The sequence below is a fragment of the Heliangelus exortis genome, chromosome 1 (assembly GCF_036169615.1).
Source record: "Heliangelus exortis chromosome 1, bHelExo1.hap1, whole genome shotgun sequence".
Taxonomy (NCBI): Eukaryota; Metazoa; Chordata; class Aves; order Apodiformes; family Trochilidae; genus Heliangelus; species Heliangelus exortis.
The window spans coordinates 71,793,286-71,812,209 of record NC_092422.1 but is presented as its reverse complement, the minus strand read 5'-3'; the positions used below and the strand labels follow the sequence as shown (position 1 = coordinate 71,812,209).

Below are 18,924 nucleotides of genomic sequence, written 5' to 3'. Positions count from 1 at the left end.
AGTTTTCACTTCAGCAAATGAGGTTAATGCAGTCTTGATTGGTACCTTTGTTGTCCACAGTTTAAACTGGACCAAGTATCATAGAATCAAGTATTCTAGTAAATTTTGAATAATTATTATCCAGCTACAATATCAACTCTTCCCTCTGAATACGAATCTTGCTTGTATATGCAAACACTGTATTAGCCTAAGGGTGACAAACCCATTTTGCTGTGACGGCTGAATTACCATTGAGGATAATATCTGTGGGCTACAAGTAATTAGTTATCATGAAAGAGACAAATTTTGCAACCTTGTAAATAGTAGAATGATTCCTTTCACTCAGTTCAGGCCTGATGCTATGAAGTTTCTTTCCCTTTCTTTCCCACTTTTATTTAATTTCTAATATGATTAGCGTTACTTTCACAGAATAATTTATATTAATCCTTTCTTTCTGTGCATTGAGCAACTGGGAATTTTATTTCTCTCTGTAAAGACTCTCTTCTATGTTTTTTGCTCTCAACTGCACCGAAAAAAATTGCAAGCCAGATCTGACATGCCTACAGTGATTAATATTCTTTCCCTAAGTTCATAATTGATGTCTGTGGTAAATCAACTACTAACAAAGTCTGAAAAGCAAAAGGGACTATTATCTTTTGCATGCAATGGTGATAGCTGTTCCTGTTGGTAGGAAGCTTTAGTAGCTTTTTTTAATCTTAAGACTGCAATGGGAGTTCATGTGCTCATTATCTATAGGTGCTCCTAAAGCCTTTTACAAAGTTTAAGGGAAAAAAAAAAAAAAAAAAGAGTTGCCAATATCCATTTGTATTTTTTTAATACGTGCATTCACGCATATGTACATGTTGATGCAAGTGCACTCCATTACTGTACTCCAATGTAAACCTCACTTATTAAAATTCAACATGAACTGAAGTTACCATGACAGATTAAGCAGCAATCATTAAGCTATTACTTACTTTAAGCAATGCTATTGTAAGAATTACCTAATTGTCTCCATTTATTGCCTTTCAATTTTCTCTGCTATCTATCCCTATGATCAGTGCATTAACAGCTCTTTAAAGTTTATTATTTAATTTGTGATCTTTGTTAATTTCCCAATAAATAAATGCCTGTGTGAGTCAAACAATGTAACAAGAAAAAATTTACTGTGCTGTTGTTTGTTTTGTTTTTTTTTTAAGTAACTGTGAAACCATAATACCCATCTAATTCCAGGGATGACAAGAAGCCAAAAACTATTTCTTCCCTTTTATTTTTTAATTGACCAGATTTCAAGTAGATAGCATGGAATCTGGTTTTAGAGATTACATTATTTCCCACTGTTGTGATAGCTCTTACAACTACTTTTTTCTCTTCTCCCTCCCCACCAGCTGCCTGTTCTCACAATATTGGAAGCATTCACTCGGTGATAAGAAGCTTAATGATAGCACCAGAGCAGTAACAGCAGCAGTAGTACAAAGCTGTAAAGATAAAACATTATTTTAAAAGTAGAACTGGCAAATATGCCAGACACTGGCAATACAAAGCCCAGCAGCAGGCCAAAGGAGAAAATGATGGAGACCTCTCCCTCCTATTTTCCAGAAGGGGTATCTGTTGGTGATCTGATAGCACTTTGCACTGTATTAGAGCATAAAACACTGCTTAAGAGAGGATGAGATTATTGTACTTCATACAAACTTCAGCACTTTCCTCTCAGACCCTATTTTAGTTTTCTATATAGAAAACTGAGCTATGGATGACTGGAAAGACAGGAAATACAAGAGCCTAGAATGAAAATGTCATAAATGACACATGACAAAAAGCAACAAGAAAATTACTGATACTCCAGAGTATGAGAACGCAAAACAAGATAGTTTTATACACTGTATCTTAATCATAGATTGTTCAACTATTTACAAATGGAAGGACTGTTCCCCTATTTGAAAGATGAGAAAGCAAATACTGCAAGAAACCACTTGTATCCATGTTCTCACTCTAGTACATGGTACATAAATGGTATTGGAAACAAAGTTTGTTTTATTAGTTTATAAAAAAAAAAAAGTTTTTTTTTTTTTATTAGTTTATAAAAAAAAACCCTGCCAGGATTCCTTGAAAATAATCACACATCTACTCACGATTTATGTGGTCCATGTAATAAACTCCAATCTGTTGATCATAAACAGTTTCCCATCCTAAAGGAAGCTCATCACCGACACAGTCAGCAAATGTCAATGGCTTTGTAATCCTATAAAAATAAAAATAACACAAATAAATACAAAAAGTGCAGAGTTTACAGTGCAATGAATGTTATTACATGTTTTGAAGACATCTCCATCATTTGATCACAAAGTAGTTATGCTGCTTAGGAATGTGCTAATTATTACAAACACACAGTTTCAAAATAAAATTTCATTTAAATATGCTGACAGGCACTCCCCAAACAAGTAAGACAAGCTTCTCCCTTTAAGTTTCTATGTTTAACAGTTTAATTACAGTGGCATGAAGTCCTGCTCGTTTTTTCTCCCATACTGCAAAGAACACAAACTGAAACTGGTGAAGCTGGAGTTCACAAATGCTAAAAATTACTAGAAGCTCTATAGGCTTTAACGTCTTTTGGAGTCAAAGCAGTATAATTGTTTGCCCTTAAAAAAAAAAAAATCACATTAGTTTTTTAAAAGAACTGCATAATAGATTTCTCCTCTTTCCAATTATGCATTTCCAACTGTAAAAGATACACTCCTGGTCCAGACGCATCCGAATTATTTTCTCTCTTCCTCAAAGCATCAGAGAGACAAACAAATGTCTCTAAAGAATTCTGAAGCCACTAACTAATAAGCAACAGTATTATTACAGTTTAAAACACCACACCCCTTCCTAGGCAAACTCTTGACAGACCAGTGGGTAATAGAAAATCAAAACAGCAATTTCAGTATTGACGGGAATACTGTAAACAGAAAATTTTGCAGAAAGACCCTCTATCAACATCATTCTAGAACATTGGTGTATATTAAAAAAAAACTAGGAAAGTGATGCAAATACAAAAATAGTTAATGTTCAGTTGAATCACATCTACTTCCCAAATCATAATTTTAATCATTACTTGACCCCTAAGGGATAGTTTTCTCTCTCTCTCTCTGCCACAATCAGAAAAACTGCATTCACTTGCCTCCTAAAACTAATTTAGTATCCTTGAGATTAAAGTGTTAGAACTTAACTGTAGTAGGATGGGAAAAAAATCCTTAATAGTTTCAATGTAGTGTTTGAACAGTTCTGTACAACAGTACAAAAGATTAAGTTATTCAGGTCAAATAAGAAGGAGCTTGATCATATGCTATGGTCTGTCAAGTGCATATAAACAGTTTAATAAGATGAAGATAAACATAAACTTGCACACCACCATTTAAAGTAAAAATTTTCCATTACTGATAAATATGTAGTTTACATTATATAATCAAGCAAATCCACAGCTTCTTTATTCAAGAAAGAAAATGTTTCTATTGACTGGTATGTGCATTCATTCAATAACTCATCCAGCTGTCAGGTAGACCAAATATTGCCAAAATGCTTCTGACCTCCTTGGAACTAAGTCAAATATTGAAAATATAACATATAGCATTTTTTCTTAAACCTCATGACTTTGTTCTCAAGACATCATGTTTACAATTTCTCAAAGTAGTCTAGACATTGGCTCCTAAATTACCACACTATAGACAAGATTTTCTTTGGAATGAGTTATGAGACACCCTTCCCTGTTATACAAACACATCCTCACCTCCTTTATTCATAAATAAAACCTAGACATGATACTCCAACATTTCACACTGCAAGAACTTAAATTCAGTGCTCTCCATGATCCCACCAGGGTTCAGACTGCCAGGGCAAGCACAACACTCAAGTTTCTGGAAAAGGGAAACTGCAGAAAGCCAATGCATCTGGTCTAACCAGTTTTCATTCCACTCTTATAAGGCATGCATGAACAGTTTAATTAATGGTTTTGAAGAAAACCTTGCAAAAGAAAGAATACATAAAAAGCTGTCTTCCGTGTATTCCGACCATTATTATTTTGATGTTGCTCATTTTAAACTACATTCAAAGTTGCTCCAAACTGGAATCCCTTCAGACAAAGCACAGTGTTACACTGATTCTCAATTCAGTCACATTTACATCTCTGTAGCTTGAAATGCCTTCATTCAATTCATCTAGGTTAAAACATGTAAATCTCAAACTAAGGACTGATTCTCCCGGGGTTTTGCACTGGTTTAACTGTGTTTTGGTTTAACTATGTCAACTAAAAAACCACATTTCTGGTTTAATCACTACAACTCTGAGGACAAGATAAATTTTTTCAAGTTAAGGAAACTAACGGCTTCCAAAGAAGAAAGACAGAATGGAACAGGTGCAGATACGGATCCTGGAGGTCAACCACAAATTACAGAACTAGACTGATGAAATTAAGCATCTTCTCAAAATGCTACTTAACTTTTTTTTATTAGCTTAAGTTCTGTAAAATATGACAGGTTTTTTTCTGGTTGTATATAAAGACTCATACAACATACATATAAACTGTATATAAGCATATATAAATATATATTTACAACATAAACTGTTAAAAAATCTGAAATATTAAAAGCAAAATCTCTTAAGTATTATAAAGACACACAGAATAAAAACACTGTCATCTTTAATGAAATAAAGAACTAACTAGGGCTGCCCTGAACTATGCTATTCACAGCAGTAAACAAACAAAGTCATTTTATCTGTCACCGGTGATCCCTTCCTGTCCCCTTGAAACAACAGATAGACACCAATAAGGATGTTATGATTTATGTTTATAACATTAACTGGTACAGTTCAGGTACAAGTGACAGTCATCCACGGGGGTCAATTTTGCAGGTATCAAAGAGCCAACCAGAACTTCAGATTAATTGATTTGCTGATTCTTCATCGTCTTGAAATGTTTAACCTTTCCAGTTATTACAAACCCAATCTCTTGTGACTCTGAAACCTTCAAAAGCAAATACAGAACCACAAAAGAAGGCTCCTATAACCCAAACCCTGCAAACCAAGCTGAGAGAAAAATTTGTGAACATTGTCATGCACCTTGGATCTTTCACCTTTAACTCTGCACAAATTCAATGTTTTCATTAGGAAGAAATTAAAGCCTGACTTTTGCATGCAGTAAAATAGACATATCTGAAACCTCATGGCTTATTAATATTTCCTCTGCACTGATTAACAAGCTAAACAGAATACAGAAATCAAACTGCAAAATAAAACTGAACAGTTAAATAAAACTATTTCTGATTAAGAGGTGCTCTTCTTCCTCATTGTGTACTTATTACCTATTTTTATTCGTTACCAGAAAGATTCCAGAACACATTACTACAGCTTTTTGAATATGCAGCAGGAACAGATATTTCTTGAATGCATCAGTTCATTGTAGGAAGTGGGTGGGAAGGAAAGAAGACAGCAAAAATCAATGGCTAAATACCATTTTAGATTAATTACTGCAAAACTCCTCTCAGCTTTACTCTACTTTGTTAACAGAGTATAATTTCAACCCCCAAAAAAAACTACAGAAAACCTCACCCTTTATAAAATAAAGGAACTCTTCTGGTTTCAAAGAAAAGGTATACTTCAGCCCTCCAGAACACGGTTTAACCCATAGCAGCAGTTTCATTCCATGTATTTTCAAGAACATAACCAGATGACTAAAAAAAAGGCAACAGAAAATATTAGGCAAGATCCTCAATCACTCCATGGTAATGATGCCACATCAGAGGACCCTGGCTCCTTGAAATCACTAGTGGAGCAAAACTTCCCTGGGAGGAATTAAGACAAACAGAACCAGTTTTTGCAAGATCTTGAAGAGGTACTCAAAAAGGTGTTTCCAAAGTAGAAACATGGATGCAAACTAGCTACCATCTCTCACACCATACCTAGATGTCTGAATCCCATGCAGGGTTGCCTTATCTTCCAAAGTGGGTCTGAATTAAGAAGAAAGCACTAACTACGAGGGCTAATTATGAACAAGAATCTGCAAGCTCAGAAGAAAGGCCACACCATATCTAAGGGAGACAGAGAAAAGGATGCAAGAACATCAACAGCCAATAGCGTTTTTATTTTTTTTCTGACTTTGGGCAGGTCCAACACCAGAGGCAGAAAATGGCCCATAAAATTTGTCCCCAAGTGACAAGGAGGAGAAACATTCTCTTCAATCGTTCTCTTAATTGTTGTGACAAATGCAAATTATATTAATTCACACTGTGAAAAACAAGTATTAGGATAAATGGAAAAGTAATTAAACATTCTGATAAATCTAGCAATAGCTTATCCAAAGTCAAGTATTATGCTGAGCATATTAAGGTTTTGGCCAAATGTTATTTGCCTCAACCACAAAGCAAAAAAAATCCCCCAAAACACACGCAAAAAAAACCCGAACCACCACCAAGGAATAAAACAGGAATAGAAGATTTTGGTTTTTGCTGTTATTTCACAGACAGGCAAGAAAACCTGTCTCCACTGAGGAGGAAAAGAGGAAGGCTGTTGTTATTCTGGTTTTATTTGTTATTTGTTTTTAAAAGCCACACTACAAACCTGAAGACATCGCCCACCACCTCAGGTCTAGGCAGGACTGTGCTCCAGGGCTTGCAGGACAGAGAGGACCTATGACCACCCAGCAGCCCCAACTCACAAAGCTCCTCCAAACTGAAGAAAGAATCCCCTTCCTCAGCAGCCCTTGCATCCCACCCTGCCAAGCAAGGATACACCAGGCACATACTGCCTGGCTGCTAAAAGAAGGGGCTTCCTACATGGCTGGCTCAGAGAGAGAGATGCACCACTGTTACACTGTGGTTGTCCTCACTCTTCATCCTCTATCATGGACTCGGCTCTCCTCAGGTATTCAAGTCATAAAAATAAGCTGGATTTTCAAATAAAGTTCAGCAAATTACACACTGACTGCTGAGTCAAAAGAACAACAAAGTTCACCAAACTGTATTTTCAAGATAAAAATCCCTTAGAATTATTTTTTTTTAAATCCAAATCATGTATCTTTGTTTTACTGCATAATTTAGCCTTGAGTTCTGAATAAAATACCTTACTGGACTCACAATCCTTCCTTAAAATAAATCCACAATAGAGATGGTTGTACAGAAACTTACACAAACGACATTCTGTGCTAAGGATAAAGACTTAAAGAATGTAATTGTATTCCAAGTCTTTGCTGGGATACATTTCCCTTAGAAACAAAATGCTACCCTACAGCAAGGAAGTAACGGAATCAACTCTTCTAAAGGTCACTTGAAATTCAGTCTTTTTAAGATAAGGCTGTATTTTGCAGTGATTTTCTTTAAACAAACAAATAAACAAAAAAAAAAAAAAAAAAACAAAAAACAACCAAACCCCAAGCAAAAACAACATAAAAAATACCAATAGCAAATAAGCGCATGGAAGAGTGGTAATAGTGCCAAATCATTGGTCTTGATTCAATTGATTTTACAGTAATATAAGTCAACACAGCACACATCAATGTGGAAAACATGAGGCACAGAATGGCAATAGCCAGCTACAGTAAAGAATCAACATCTAGGTGTGGAGAAAAGTTCATTATTAGACAATTTATTGATTTCCAGATTTTTTTTTTTAATGGGAACAAGTGATAAATACCTTTAACACGTGGTATTACAAACCTGGACAGCCTATGCTGAGACAGCTGACAAGCATGTCATTCCCACAAATATTTGAGTTATTTGCTGATCCCCACCTCCTGAGCCATGGTTTGCTGATGTTTACAGCCTGGCCACCAAGCTGGTGGCCGTTCCTTTTAACCCCCTCTGTAAGCTACTGCTTCAGGAGCTGGGTAGAAAGCTCTAACATCTGTGCAACGAGGCAGCATAGGTGCTAACTTCATCTGCCATCCTATTCCTCAGCAGAGGACATATTGTGCTTGTGATTTTGTCCTTTATCATACTTCCAAAAGCAGCTAAGAAATACTGGCTTAGTATGTTGAAACATAAAATACAATGCTGTGTCCAGCTGCAGCTCTTGCATGATCTGCCTGGCTGCTCAGGAACTGCTGAAAACAGTTTCACACAAACAGCCAACTCTTCCAAGCAGCTATCCATTTATTAACAGCAGCTACAACCCATACCCAAATTCAGGACACAAATACCATGGGAAATTCTCACTGAAAATATACTCACATTTCATCAAGATGATTGATATTCTTTCTTCATAATTCATAGCCAGGTTAAGTCAGTGCTTTTAGGAAAGTCATTTATATTTCCACTATTTATTATTTTTTTAAGACTATCCATGAGCTCTAAAACACATTTTGTTTGCATATGCAGAGACAGCCTGGATTTACAAGCAGCTGTACAAAGCTGCAATCCAGAACCTGAGATTAGCCAGGGCAGAGGCAACCACTGGAGGGGCTGGCTGAAGCGAGGCAGTCTGGGCAGCAGGTGACTTGACAGCTTGTCCAGAAAAGAACAGAAAAAAAAATACACAGGGAAGTTGGGAATAAGCCATAAGAGAACAGCAAGTGGCAAATAAGACAGTTACAGAATCATATCATAGAATGGTTTGGGCAGGAAGGGACCTTAAAGATCATCTGGTTCCAACCCCCCTGCATGGGCAAGGTCACCTCCCACTGGACTACGTTTCTCAAAGACCCGTCCTTTCTCTCCTTGAATGCTTCCAGGGATGGAGTAGATTCAGGAAGGAAATTAGAAGTCTACAGTTCTGCCAAACTGATGTCAAATAGGACCTTTGTATTGAATATGTTCTTAGCTAGAAAGAGTAACATACAAGATATTCATAACTTTTCTTTTGCCAGTCCTAATAAAGCTGCCCTTGTTACTCAAACTCTAAATATTTACAAGATCTTCTTAAGGACTTACATATTGAGAGAGACAAAAAAAACCAAACAAACAAACAAAACAAAACACAAAAAAACAAACAAACAAACAAAAAACCCAAAAACCAACCCACAAATGCACAAATGGATAAACATCAAAAGCCTAAACTGATAGATAAAATTTAATGGGGGACTTCAGAATCTGAGAAGCAAGCTGAATTATTCCACCAGTGTAAGTAGCCTAACATTACACTACACCTGTCCAGGCACAACACAGCTTTAGAGAGGTCAAGTACAGCAGTGTTCTGCTTTTCTAGTTTCACTGATTTTGAATTTATCTTCCTAACTTATTCACCAATTTCTGTGAATAGGAATGTCTTCCAACTACATGCTATTGGTAGTTAAGGTCCTAGTTAAGCACAGGCCAGCCCTGCAGATCATCCCTTTGTTTCTTCCATCGTGCAAACCACAACTCTGCAATCTGATGCTGGAGAAGAGCAAGTCACCCAGCTCTCTATCTTCTATAAACTCAGTATATACAAAAGACTATTTCTAGGTTCAGCTTGGTGTAAAAAACTACTCAGCAGCTGTATCCTTAGTTTTACCATGATCCTTGTGGTTGCAGAACTCAAATTTCTGACTAGCTTACTTGGGCACAATCCAGCCCACCAGCTAACTAAACCATCATAGAAGAGCCACTAGGAGAGGTGATGAGTTGCTACACCCACACAGAGGGCTGTATATGTGCTGGTGTGTTAAGTGTTTCTCTCTTTTGATTGTTAGTCACAAGTATTGTATGCAAATACCAGATAAGGAGGAATCACCTATACTTTCTTAATGGAAATCAACTGAGCATGGGTGCAGAGGTACATCTGTAGGATGCTATCAGCAAGGTCTTACAAATAAGCCCTTTGGACATGAACAAGAGTAACAGGAGTTCAAGTCAGGAAGAAAACCAAGCAGACAAGAAAATGGAGGTTCTCAGCAGATAAGAAGGAACAAAAAATGGATACAAAATTCTGAATTTAAGATCATGAAGTTGCACGTTAGAAAAAAAAGAGGCACCAAAAGAAGCTTTACACACCAATAACAAGTCATTAAAATGGTCTTATATGCTGCAAAACACTATCATGTAGTGGAATACTTGCTGCATATCATGCAGGATCATTTCAAGTTTATTTCAAAAAAGATTAGCACATCCTCACTATTAGACTGCTTCCTCTTTTTTCTATTTTATTATTGGATATCATTCAAGTAGTAGAAAAGCAAAAGGGTGAAGTCCTTCATAACTGCCTTCCCAACTACTGTTCCCCTCACTAACCTCGCATGTCCTATATCCAGAAGGACTATGTGAGCACTTGCCAACTATCTTATTACCTGGAAGTTTTACCTTTCTAGACTAAACTTTCTTCAAAGATTGGAAGCCTCTGGGATTATTCCAAACATTATAGCAGAGATTTTTCTAAGAAGTTTTACTAACTGTCAGTAATACAAGTTTCTGCCCATTTGTAATGGTTGGCTCTGCACTGCTGAAGGCCTACTCCCTACCCTAAATTTACCATTGCTCTTTACCAACTAGCCAGACTGGAAATAACTATACATATATATATATATACACACACACACACATATACGTGTGTGTGTGTGTGTGTGTACATATAAACACACACTTGGGCAATGCCTTGATTTGTCCTGATACCATTTAAGTGTCAAATGCCAGAGGCATAACATTATTCAGTAAGTAAAGCACTGCGGAACACTTTTGTGAGCAGTTTGTAGCTTTACACCACTTCAGACAAGTCTCAGTCAGCAAAACTGAGAAGATAACTGGCAATCTTTGGGCTGACTAGAAGGCAAATAATTGAAGCCACAGAGGCTAACACTGGAATCTTGAGGTATATCCACAATTATATCCTGATGTGGTCTACAAGTGCTTATTGACCAAGGAAAACCTCTCTCATCCACTTGACAAGGCCCACCGTGCCAGAAAACATGCCAATGAACATGATGCCAAAGGGATTTATTTTACACTTGTAGTATAAAATGTAGTCTGGGAGAAACAATGTTTTAGAAACAGCTATAGCCAAATCATACTTAACTAATAGTGTTTCCTTAGAGGCAAAGTGAAGTTTAATGAGCTTAGAAACAGACATCTGTCACGTCTATGTGTACAAACAAGCTCAGAACTGCTGTCAGTGAAAATTCAGGTAATTGGATATTTTAAAATATCTTAAGCCCAAATCCTGGAAGAACTTATTATACTTGGAGTGTATTTAATTAAATTTTACTGAAATTAATTTAATGAAACTATTTCTACCAATAAGTATTACTTGATGATACTAACAAAAGAGAAAAAACACATTAAAAGCTACCAGAAACTATGTCTAGAAAAATGAAGCAGAAAGTCACAAACAATGGGAAGAAAAAGTATACGCAACTGGACAGAGTATAAAACAATCAGTGGGAAAACATATATTAAAGAGATCACTCTTTTCAAGTCTAGGAACAAAGTGCATGTATAGATAAGTGCCAGGAGGGTATGCATACCATGACTTTATATACCTCCTGTTAAAAACAAATTGTGAGGTAAAACAGTAAACAGATGCCTCACACCCAGAAAAGTCTACATTGTCATCTAATATTAGAAATTCAAGACAGGAGTTTCTCATTTAACCTTTCCGGGCAGTTTTGCTTCTCCTTCGCCTCCTTGAGCCTGCTTGAAGAGTGTTACACTCGTCCTGCATTTTCCTAAAAGAACCACATCTGATGTTTCTCAAACACATTGAATCACCACATTCCTGGAAGTTATAAAGCACTCTCCTACCATTTCTGTCTAACATCTTCTAATGTGTTACTGCACTGTCAGCTGCCAACTGTGCCTGTACAGCAGAGAAATTCTGCCCCAAGCCCACCTTAGTGGCGTGGATGCCCACAGGCACAGAGGGAAACTTGGGACCCAAGAGGGCATTACACTGAGCTCCAGCAGACCCCTGCCCAGACTATGCCAGATATCTGCACAGCAGGCTTTCCAGACTGCTGAAGTTTCTGAACTGCATTATTAAAGCAATACTTCACGTGCAAGTGAAAGAGTGCAACTAATGAGACACACGCACACGATCCAAGGGCAGCGTTTCAATCACTTGCCTGAAGAGCTACTAAGCTTGACTTAGCCCTGAGCCACTGAAGTGGAAATATGTTGACAGGATCTTTGAAGCTTCTGGTTTCAGACTCCGTTGCTTGCAAGCTGTGATCTATAGCTGTCACCTCATTATTTAAGTTATTTTTCACTCTTCCAGGAGTTAGAGACACTTAAGTCAAGCACATAGGGGCACACGTCTCAGCTGCCTATAAGTGGCAATGGGCAAGTCAGTAGTGAATACTGTATTCATTAGTGTACACATACAGACATCCTCAATCTACCTACTCATTTAAAAGCTCCATATTGTAACTGGTATTACAAAACTAGTTAATGGTTACCTTTAAGGTATTACCAGTGGTCTAAAACTAAACCCATTACAAAAAAATGCTTCAAATATCTTTCACTAATCCAAACTTATCAGGAAATCTAACAAAACAAACTATCTCCCTAAAATCCTTACATCTTTAGGTCTCCCTAAAATCTTCACATCACTGAAGCAAAAACCCCCTCGCTAAGAAAAACAATGTCCTTAAAGTCAAAAAAATACCTAATGAAAAAAAGCAACAATTCTGTAATGGTTTGCTACATCTTTTCCACAGCTCACTCTTTGCCTTTACTTTAAAATTACAGATATAGCTGCCAAATTATTCACACTTTATGACATGCTAGTTCATACCATTTCTGGGCTTTTGATTCAACACTTTTGACCTATCAGTCACAAATATGAGTTCATGTAAGCGACAGGTACATGTTAATGCAGGTGTTGGGGAGAAGATTCTCTAAAAGAAGTAGTTAAAATCTTACATCTACTTCCACACTCCAGGTTGACCCGCTTGACAGTCAGTAATTTTCAAGTCCCTGTTTTCCCAGTATTTAACTATCCCAGTATTACCACTATTCCTCAAATACACTTGACTCCTACACAGTCTTCCTTAATGTTGACCTTGCAAACTAACAGTCTATTCCCACATCAGTATTAAGTGATTTAGTAATATATTCTGAAGAAAAAGCTTACAGATTTATGTTTATCTGAAATTTTTTAAGACACTGAGGTAATGGAGTTTGACACTATTACTTCTATGGTTGCCAGCAGTTGTGCAATGTATTATATTTAAGCTCCAAGATAGACCAATAATGTACTTCCAAGCAAATAATATAAGGAATTACTCATAATTTCATGGTCACGCTTTTGCTTAAATACATGAACAAAGAATGTTTTGTGAAAAATCCAGAGAAATCCAGCCAAATAATGTACTTTTCGAGATTAATAATAATGCACTAAAAAATATAAAATCTTAAAACAACTTGCACAAACTCAATAGAAAAATATTTAGAAATCTTATACTAAGAATATTTTTTCTAAAATACTTAAACAAAGACTAAGCACAACGAGTGTGGGGTTTTTTAGAGTATAAAATTTCAGATCTAACAAAAAAATGGGAAAGTAAAAAACAATCATCACGAGATAAAGGTACAATTATGGAAGACACACCATGACAACAAACCTACACTGCTGTTATTTTGAACATACCTAAACAACCACAAGTAACAAGTACCTGTTCACTGAAATGGCAGTAGAAATTAGATTTAATTTGTACTGTAACATACCAAAGAGACATCAACAGTAAATGGCTTCCTCTTCTTCCTCGCCATCTCCCATGACCAAGAAGGATAAAAATAGAGGCTTCCGTTTCCTTAGATTATTTCTCTTTAAACTCTTCTAGAGCACTGAAATTAGCTAATTTACCAGTTTCCTACATTTGTGTTAGAAAAAAAAGGAGTGCTAAAAACACGCTTCCATTTACAGCAACTCAGGAAACAGACTTCTGTTGTTCACTTGATTATTATCATTTATCACCATTTGTAAATCAAAAGTCCCTCTAGAAGTCGTAAGTGTCCGTTCCAAAGTTTCTCTTTGGATATTGCTCACTCCAAGTCCCCTTGCACCACACGGCAAAACATTTTGGGGGTCATCTTTTGTACTTGCATATTTTTCTGTATTTATGCATTCCTTTGCGGTTAGTCAATGCAGACTTCTTCTGTGCACAGCATTTAACTTCCCATATCCAAGAGCAGCTCCAGTACAAGGAAGGAGAGCTTAGGAGCTGCAGAAAGACAGCTTCAGCTCCGTCCCTCCCAGCTCTGATCCTTCGAGGAAGTCGGAGCCGCAGGAAGCCTCCAACTTCCACCATGGCAGCACAGAGTGGCCCCAGCTGTCCAGGTCCATATTTTAAGGTCAGAGGGAACCACTGTCATCATCTAATTGACCTCCTGCATAATACAGGCCACAAAACTTAAGCTGGTAATTCTTGCATCTAGCCCAACATCTTGTGGTTGACCTAGAGCATATTTTCCACAGTGGTAAAAGCAGTGTTTGTTTATATTGAAAAAGATGTACATTGCAGAATAAATATCTGAACTGTTTATCTAGAGGTATTGCATATCAACAAACAAAAAGTAGCAGGTATCCAAGTACTGCTCCAGTATAAAGTTGTATCAGCTACACATTACTATAATGAAGTGCCACCCATTCATTAGGAAGTCTAGTATGCTACATTAGACATTGCCTCATTAGACAATTTTTTGATGCTTCTAATTTTGCTAGACTGAAATCGTTCTGGGTGAAATACTCCTTCCTGAGGGTGTGCCTCATTCTCATCTCTTGCAAGAAGTTTTAATTGAAACAGCTCAGCCATCTGAAACAATAAAGCAGGGGGAAAAAATACTGTCCCCTCCCCGCCCCCATGCTAGAATTCCTACAGCAGCCTCCCAGATAATCTCAGAGCTACTAACAACAGGATCTGGAATTTTTAAGTCTCCTACGATCCCCATGGAAAAAAATGTGCAAGTCTGGTCAAGGCACAGGGGAGTGGAAGAGGGGGAATACTGCTGCACATGCTCAACATAACTCTGCAGTATGGAAGCCCAGTTCTTTGCAGATTTAATCTCCACTGAACACACGCCAGCTTCTCAGGACCTCTCCTGGCTACACACCCACCCACCCCCAGTGTGGCAGGAAATCTCAAGGCTTGCTCCAGCTGCACAGAGCAGCTCCAGAAAAACATTTCCAGTATTAAGCCTGTTCCCTGCTCCTTGTATTCCAGAACTGAGGCTAGGAAGTCAGTTTCTTGTTCTCACCTCAATGCAATGCCTGTTGGCACCTGAACACCACGTAGAAAAAGAAGGAAAGAGCAGAATAACACAAGGATGAGCAGAACAGGAACCAGGTGCTGAAAGAAGGGATACTGGGATTCAGAAAGCAAGAAGTGGTACAGAGAGGCACAAAGAGAGAAGCAGCACAGGGAGAAGGGCTAACAGCAGAGGTAGAGCAGATGGGAATGGCTGCGAATAGTGTGAACACACCACAGCCTGAACAGGAGGATGGGGAAAGACAGGACTTCTCATGTATCAGGTGCTGTCTTCTACATCCCTTTGCTCTGAGAATCTGAAAAAACAGATCAGAACATAGCTTTATTCTCCCCTGTGCATTCCACTCAGCATTGTTACCCATCTCCAACAGTTTTGTATGACAGCAGGATTAGCAGCTTGCTACCACTGAACTGGTGAGATCTGTGATGTCTTCACATGTGCACCCCTCTGCTGTCCAAAGCTGTGCAATCCCACCATTTTATAGAACTACTACCCCAATACTCAGTATACAGTAAGCTCAATATAAAGTAAGTAGGTATGCTTCAGTTCACTAGAGCTGCAAAAAAGTAATGGGGACAGAGAAACACAGTAATTTGAGGGTTTCCACACAGTTACTGAATGGAACCAGTTTGCTATTACATGAGCAAAAAAGGCAATATAGAGGAGGTGGGGGGTGAGCAAGATCTGCTATTTGTAAAAAGCTTATGTTAATCCAGCTTGCAGTGTCCTAGAGATGCACTAAGCCTCACTCCTTGAGGGGAGTGGTGAAAGCAAAAAAATCCCATTTAAAGAAAACCAGAATGCAGCCACATAAATTAAGTCAATTTCACAATAATGGCAACGCGGACGTTAATTTTATCATTATACAATGTGTCTACATTTTACTATAGAACTTTAATAAAAATGAAAAAAACCTTGCATATGCATCACACAAGTATTTGTTAGGAAGAGTACATCAGGATCCATACCTTAAAAAGCTTTCTAAACTTCAGGGGAAGAAAAAAGTCTACTTTAAAACTCTAGCTCTTTTCTAAGAAAGTCATGTATACAAGCAAATGAAAACCCAAAAACTCAAAAGCACCTCTGAATATCCATTGCTAGCCAATGTCCAATGCTGACTCCAGGAACAGTAACCCCCAATACAAATGTTTCCATCATTGCTCATGAAGGTTTAAACCCTAGTACCACAGAAGCTTGACTGTGCATGGATAAAATGTTTAGAAACCACCTAATTAATCCATTTATCTGTTTTGGTTTTACAAAAAAACAAAAACCACACTGGGAGCTACTCAGGAAATAATTAGATATTCATGAAGGAAATGAATAACTAAAACTCACGTAATGATTGATTGACCAAACAACCTTTGCAAGAAAGGTGTGCAAAGAGAGACAGATACCATGTTCTGAGACACAGCCTCAACATTATGCTCACTAAAAACTTTTTTTCATAGTAAACTGCAATTAAAACCTCCACCCAACATATCTTCTTTTTCTCAAAAAATATCAAATCTATCTTTAATGCAGAGAGAACTTATATGCAACACCACAGAAAACACAAAGACATTAGAAATACATATTAAACAAGCTGCAGGAAGAAAAGTGGAGGAAGAAGGAGAAAAACATTTGCATTTCCAAGAGACCTGGCTGGTGCTGAGCAACAAGGGAGGATGGACAGATGCATTCGGAAAACATGTGGGGTTTAGGTCTGACATATTAAAAATGTAAGCTCTTTTTAGTGGTAGCAAAAGGGACATAGTGTTTCCTTTACTTAAAATACAGAAAATTACCTAACAAGAACAATGATGTGAAGCCTTGTCAGAGAGACTGTTCCCTGCATTTCATTGCCCTTTGTGCTACTAGCAGAGGGAGCATCTCAACTTTTATTTTCTTTAACTCCAACTTACCTACTTTCTTTAAAATTATTTATGGTCAAGATCTAAACATCAATGGGACATGCACAGTCTTGCAAGTGAGGATGTAGATAGAACTGTCTCCTGGACTTAGGAGCTGACAAGTAAAATTTGAGAAGTAGCAAACTTTCCCCGACAATATGAGCTATTTCCAATTACTGGAAGATCTACTGATTCAGTCTCTGAGTAGCCTGAAAGAGAAAAATGCCAGTTTTCAGAAGTGTTGTAAACTTGATGAGCAGATCCAGTGAGAGGGGGGCATGAAGCAGACTGAACCACGATGACTACTCCAGACAGCAGATGCCTGATGTGTGCCGAAAACTTTGTGACTAAAGTCTGTCTCAGAGACCAGGACTTCAAAAACTCACCACTAGCTCCTCAAAGGCTACTGGAAAACCCAAGTGAACTGAAAGGGAAATGATGGTGCAAGAAAGTGCAAGAGAGCATACAAGCATGACAGGAAATTCACAGAAAAATGTGTTAATGATTCTTATTTGTGCTTACTTTACTCCACACATTTTCACGTTGATTTATTTTACTATTACCCACTAAGCAAGAACACAGCCTCCCAAAAGACAGCCGTAGATGAAGAAACAGGCTCCTCCCTCCCCCCTCTTGTAGTTATACCACAACTAAACAACTAATCTGAAGGTGAGATTTTCTCACCTTTTCCTAGACCACTGTGCCTGCCAGGAAAGCCTGTCCTCTGCCATCACCCTTCATTTCTTCCTTTCACAGATCTTACTTCCCCTTACACTAAGTCAAGTGTTTACATACCTGGCCACTCTTGGCACTTCCCAGTGTTAAATCCACCGGATTCTTTTTCAAAGATTTGGATTTTTTGTGATTCCATCCTGTTGCACCACAACAGAAAGGAATCCTTGGAAATAAAAGCTGTCAGAGGAGCAAAGGTCTTCAGTTCATCCCTTCCCCATTTATCATAGTTGAAAGTTGGATCCTAAATTATTATATAAAAGGTCCTTGAGAAGTTAACTGCCTTTACAATTTTGCCCTCAAATTCACAGAGTACAATGAAGGCACCACCAATTAAATAAAATATCATATTGCATTGAATCTATTTCTCACTCCCAAACAAAAAGGTATTTTTAATTACCATTCAGCAACACTACTTTTCAGCCTGATTATCTCCAAACTCTTCAGAACAGCCTTCTGATGCAAGGAGCCTCATTCCACACCCAGTTAAACCCCATTGCTGTGCTACATTTTAATGGCAGCCTGAATTTCACAGATATGACAGGTCCAGACCCCTTCCTTCCCTCTGGCCATGAAGTGAGCAATGTGTCTTACTCACAATGAGTTAATACTTCTGATTCCTGCAAATGTTAGTTTTATGGAGATAGTTCATTTTCTGTAACTCCTCTCAACAAAGACACAGTAGTAGAGTAATTTAAGACAACAGTGAAGTCTCAAGTGGAATGATTATTTGAGGAAGAACTACAACTGATCCCAAGGAAAAAAAAACAACAAAAACCACAAACAAAAAACAACAAGGAAAAAAAACCTCAAAAACCAAACTCCAAGCTCCTTACAACAGATATCAACACACAAAGCAATATTAACTATCCAAGACAACTCTAAACCACTTTCTAAGGTGGTGCAACAACAACCCTAAGGGTGGACATCCATGGGTGCAAGGACATTTCCACTAATTGAATAATCTGTTCTTCTCAAAATCCCAGCAAAGATGTAACAGGGGAACTATTTAGCATTTGCTTCTTCCCAGAAAATGAATGCTGACAGAAGCAAATGATGGGATGCCATCGTTGCCATGATATAAAGCCAGAATACTTAAAAAAAATAACACACAATTTATTGACATCTGAGCCAAAATGATTTCACAACATAACATTTTATGCAATCCAAGAACA

At 37.6% G+C, this 18,924-nt stretch overlaps 1 protein-coding gene across 4 annotated transcripts in view; it reads right to left on the bottom strand.

The window, feature by feature from the left end:
* The window catches only part of WWC3 (WWC family member 3), a 100,076-nt gene that overhangs the window by 59,961 nt on the left and 21,191 nt on the right, over positions 1–18,924 (bottom strand). For all 4 annotated transcript variants that reach the window (XM_071747947.1, XM_071747930.1, XM_071747938.1 and 1 more), the window contains exon 2: positions 2,112–2,221. In XM_071747947.1, the coding sequence (XP_071604048.1) occupies positions 2,112–2,221 (110 nt within the window). The remainder of the gene's footprint in view (positions 1–2,111; positions 2,222–18,924) is intronic.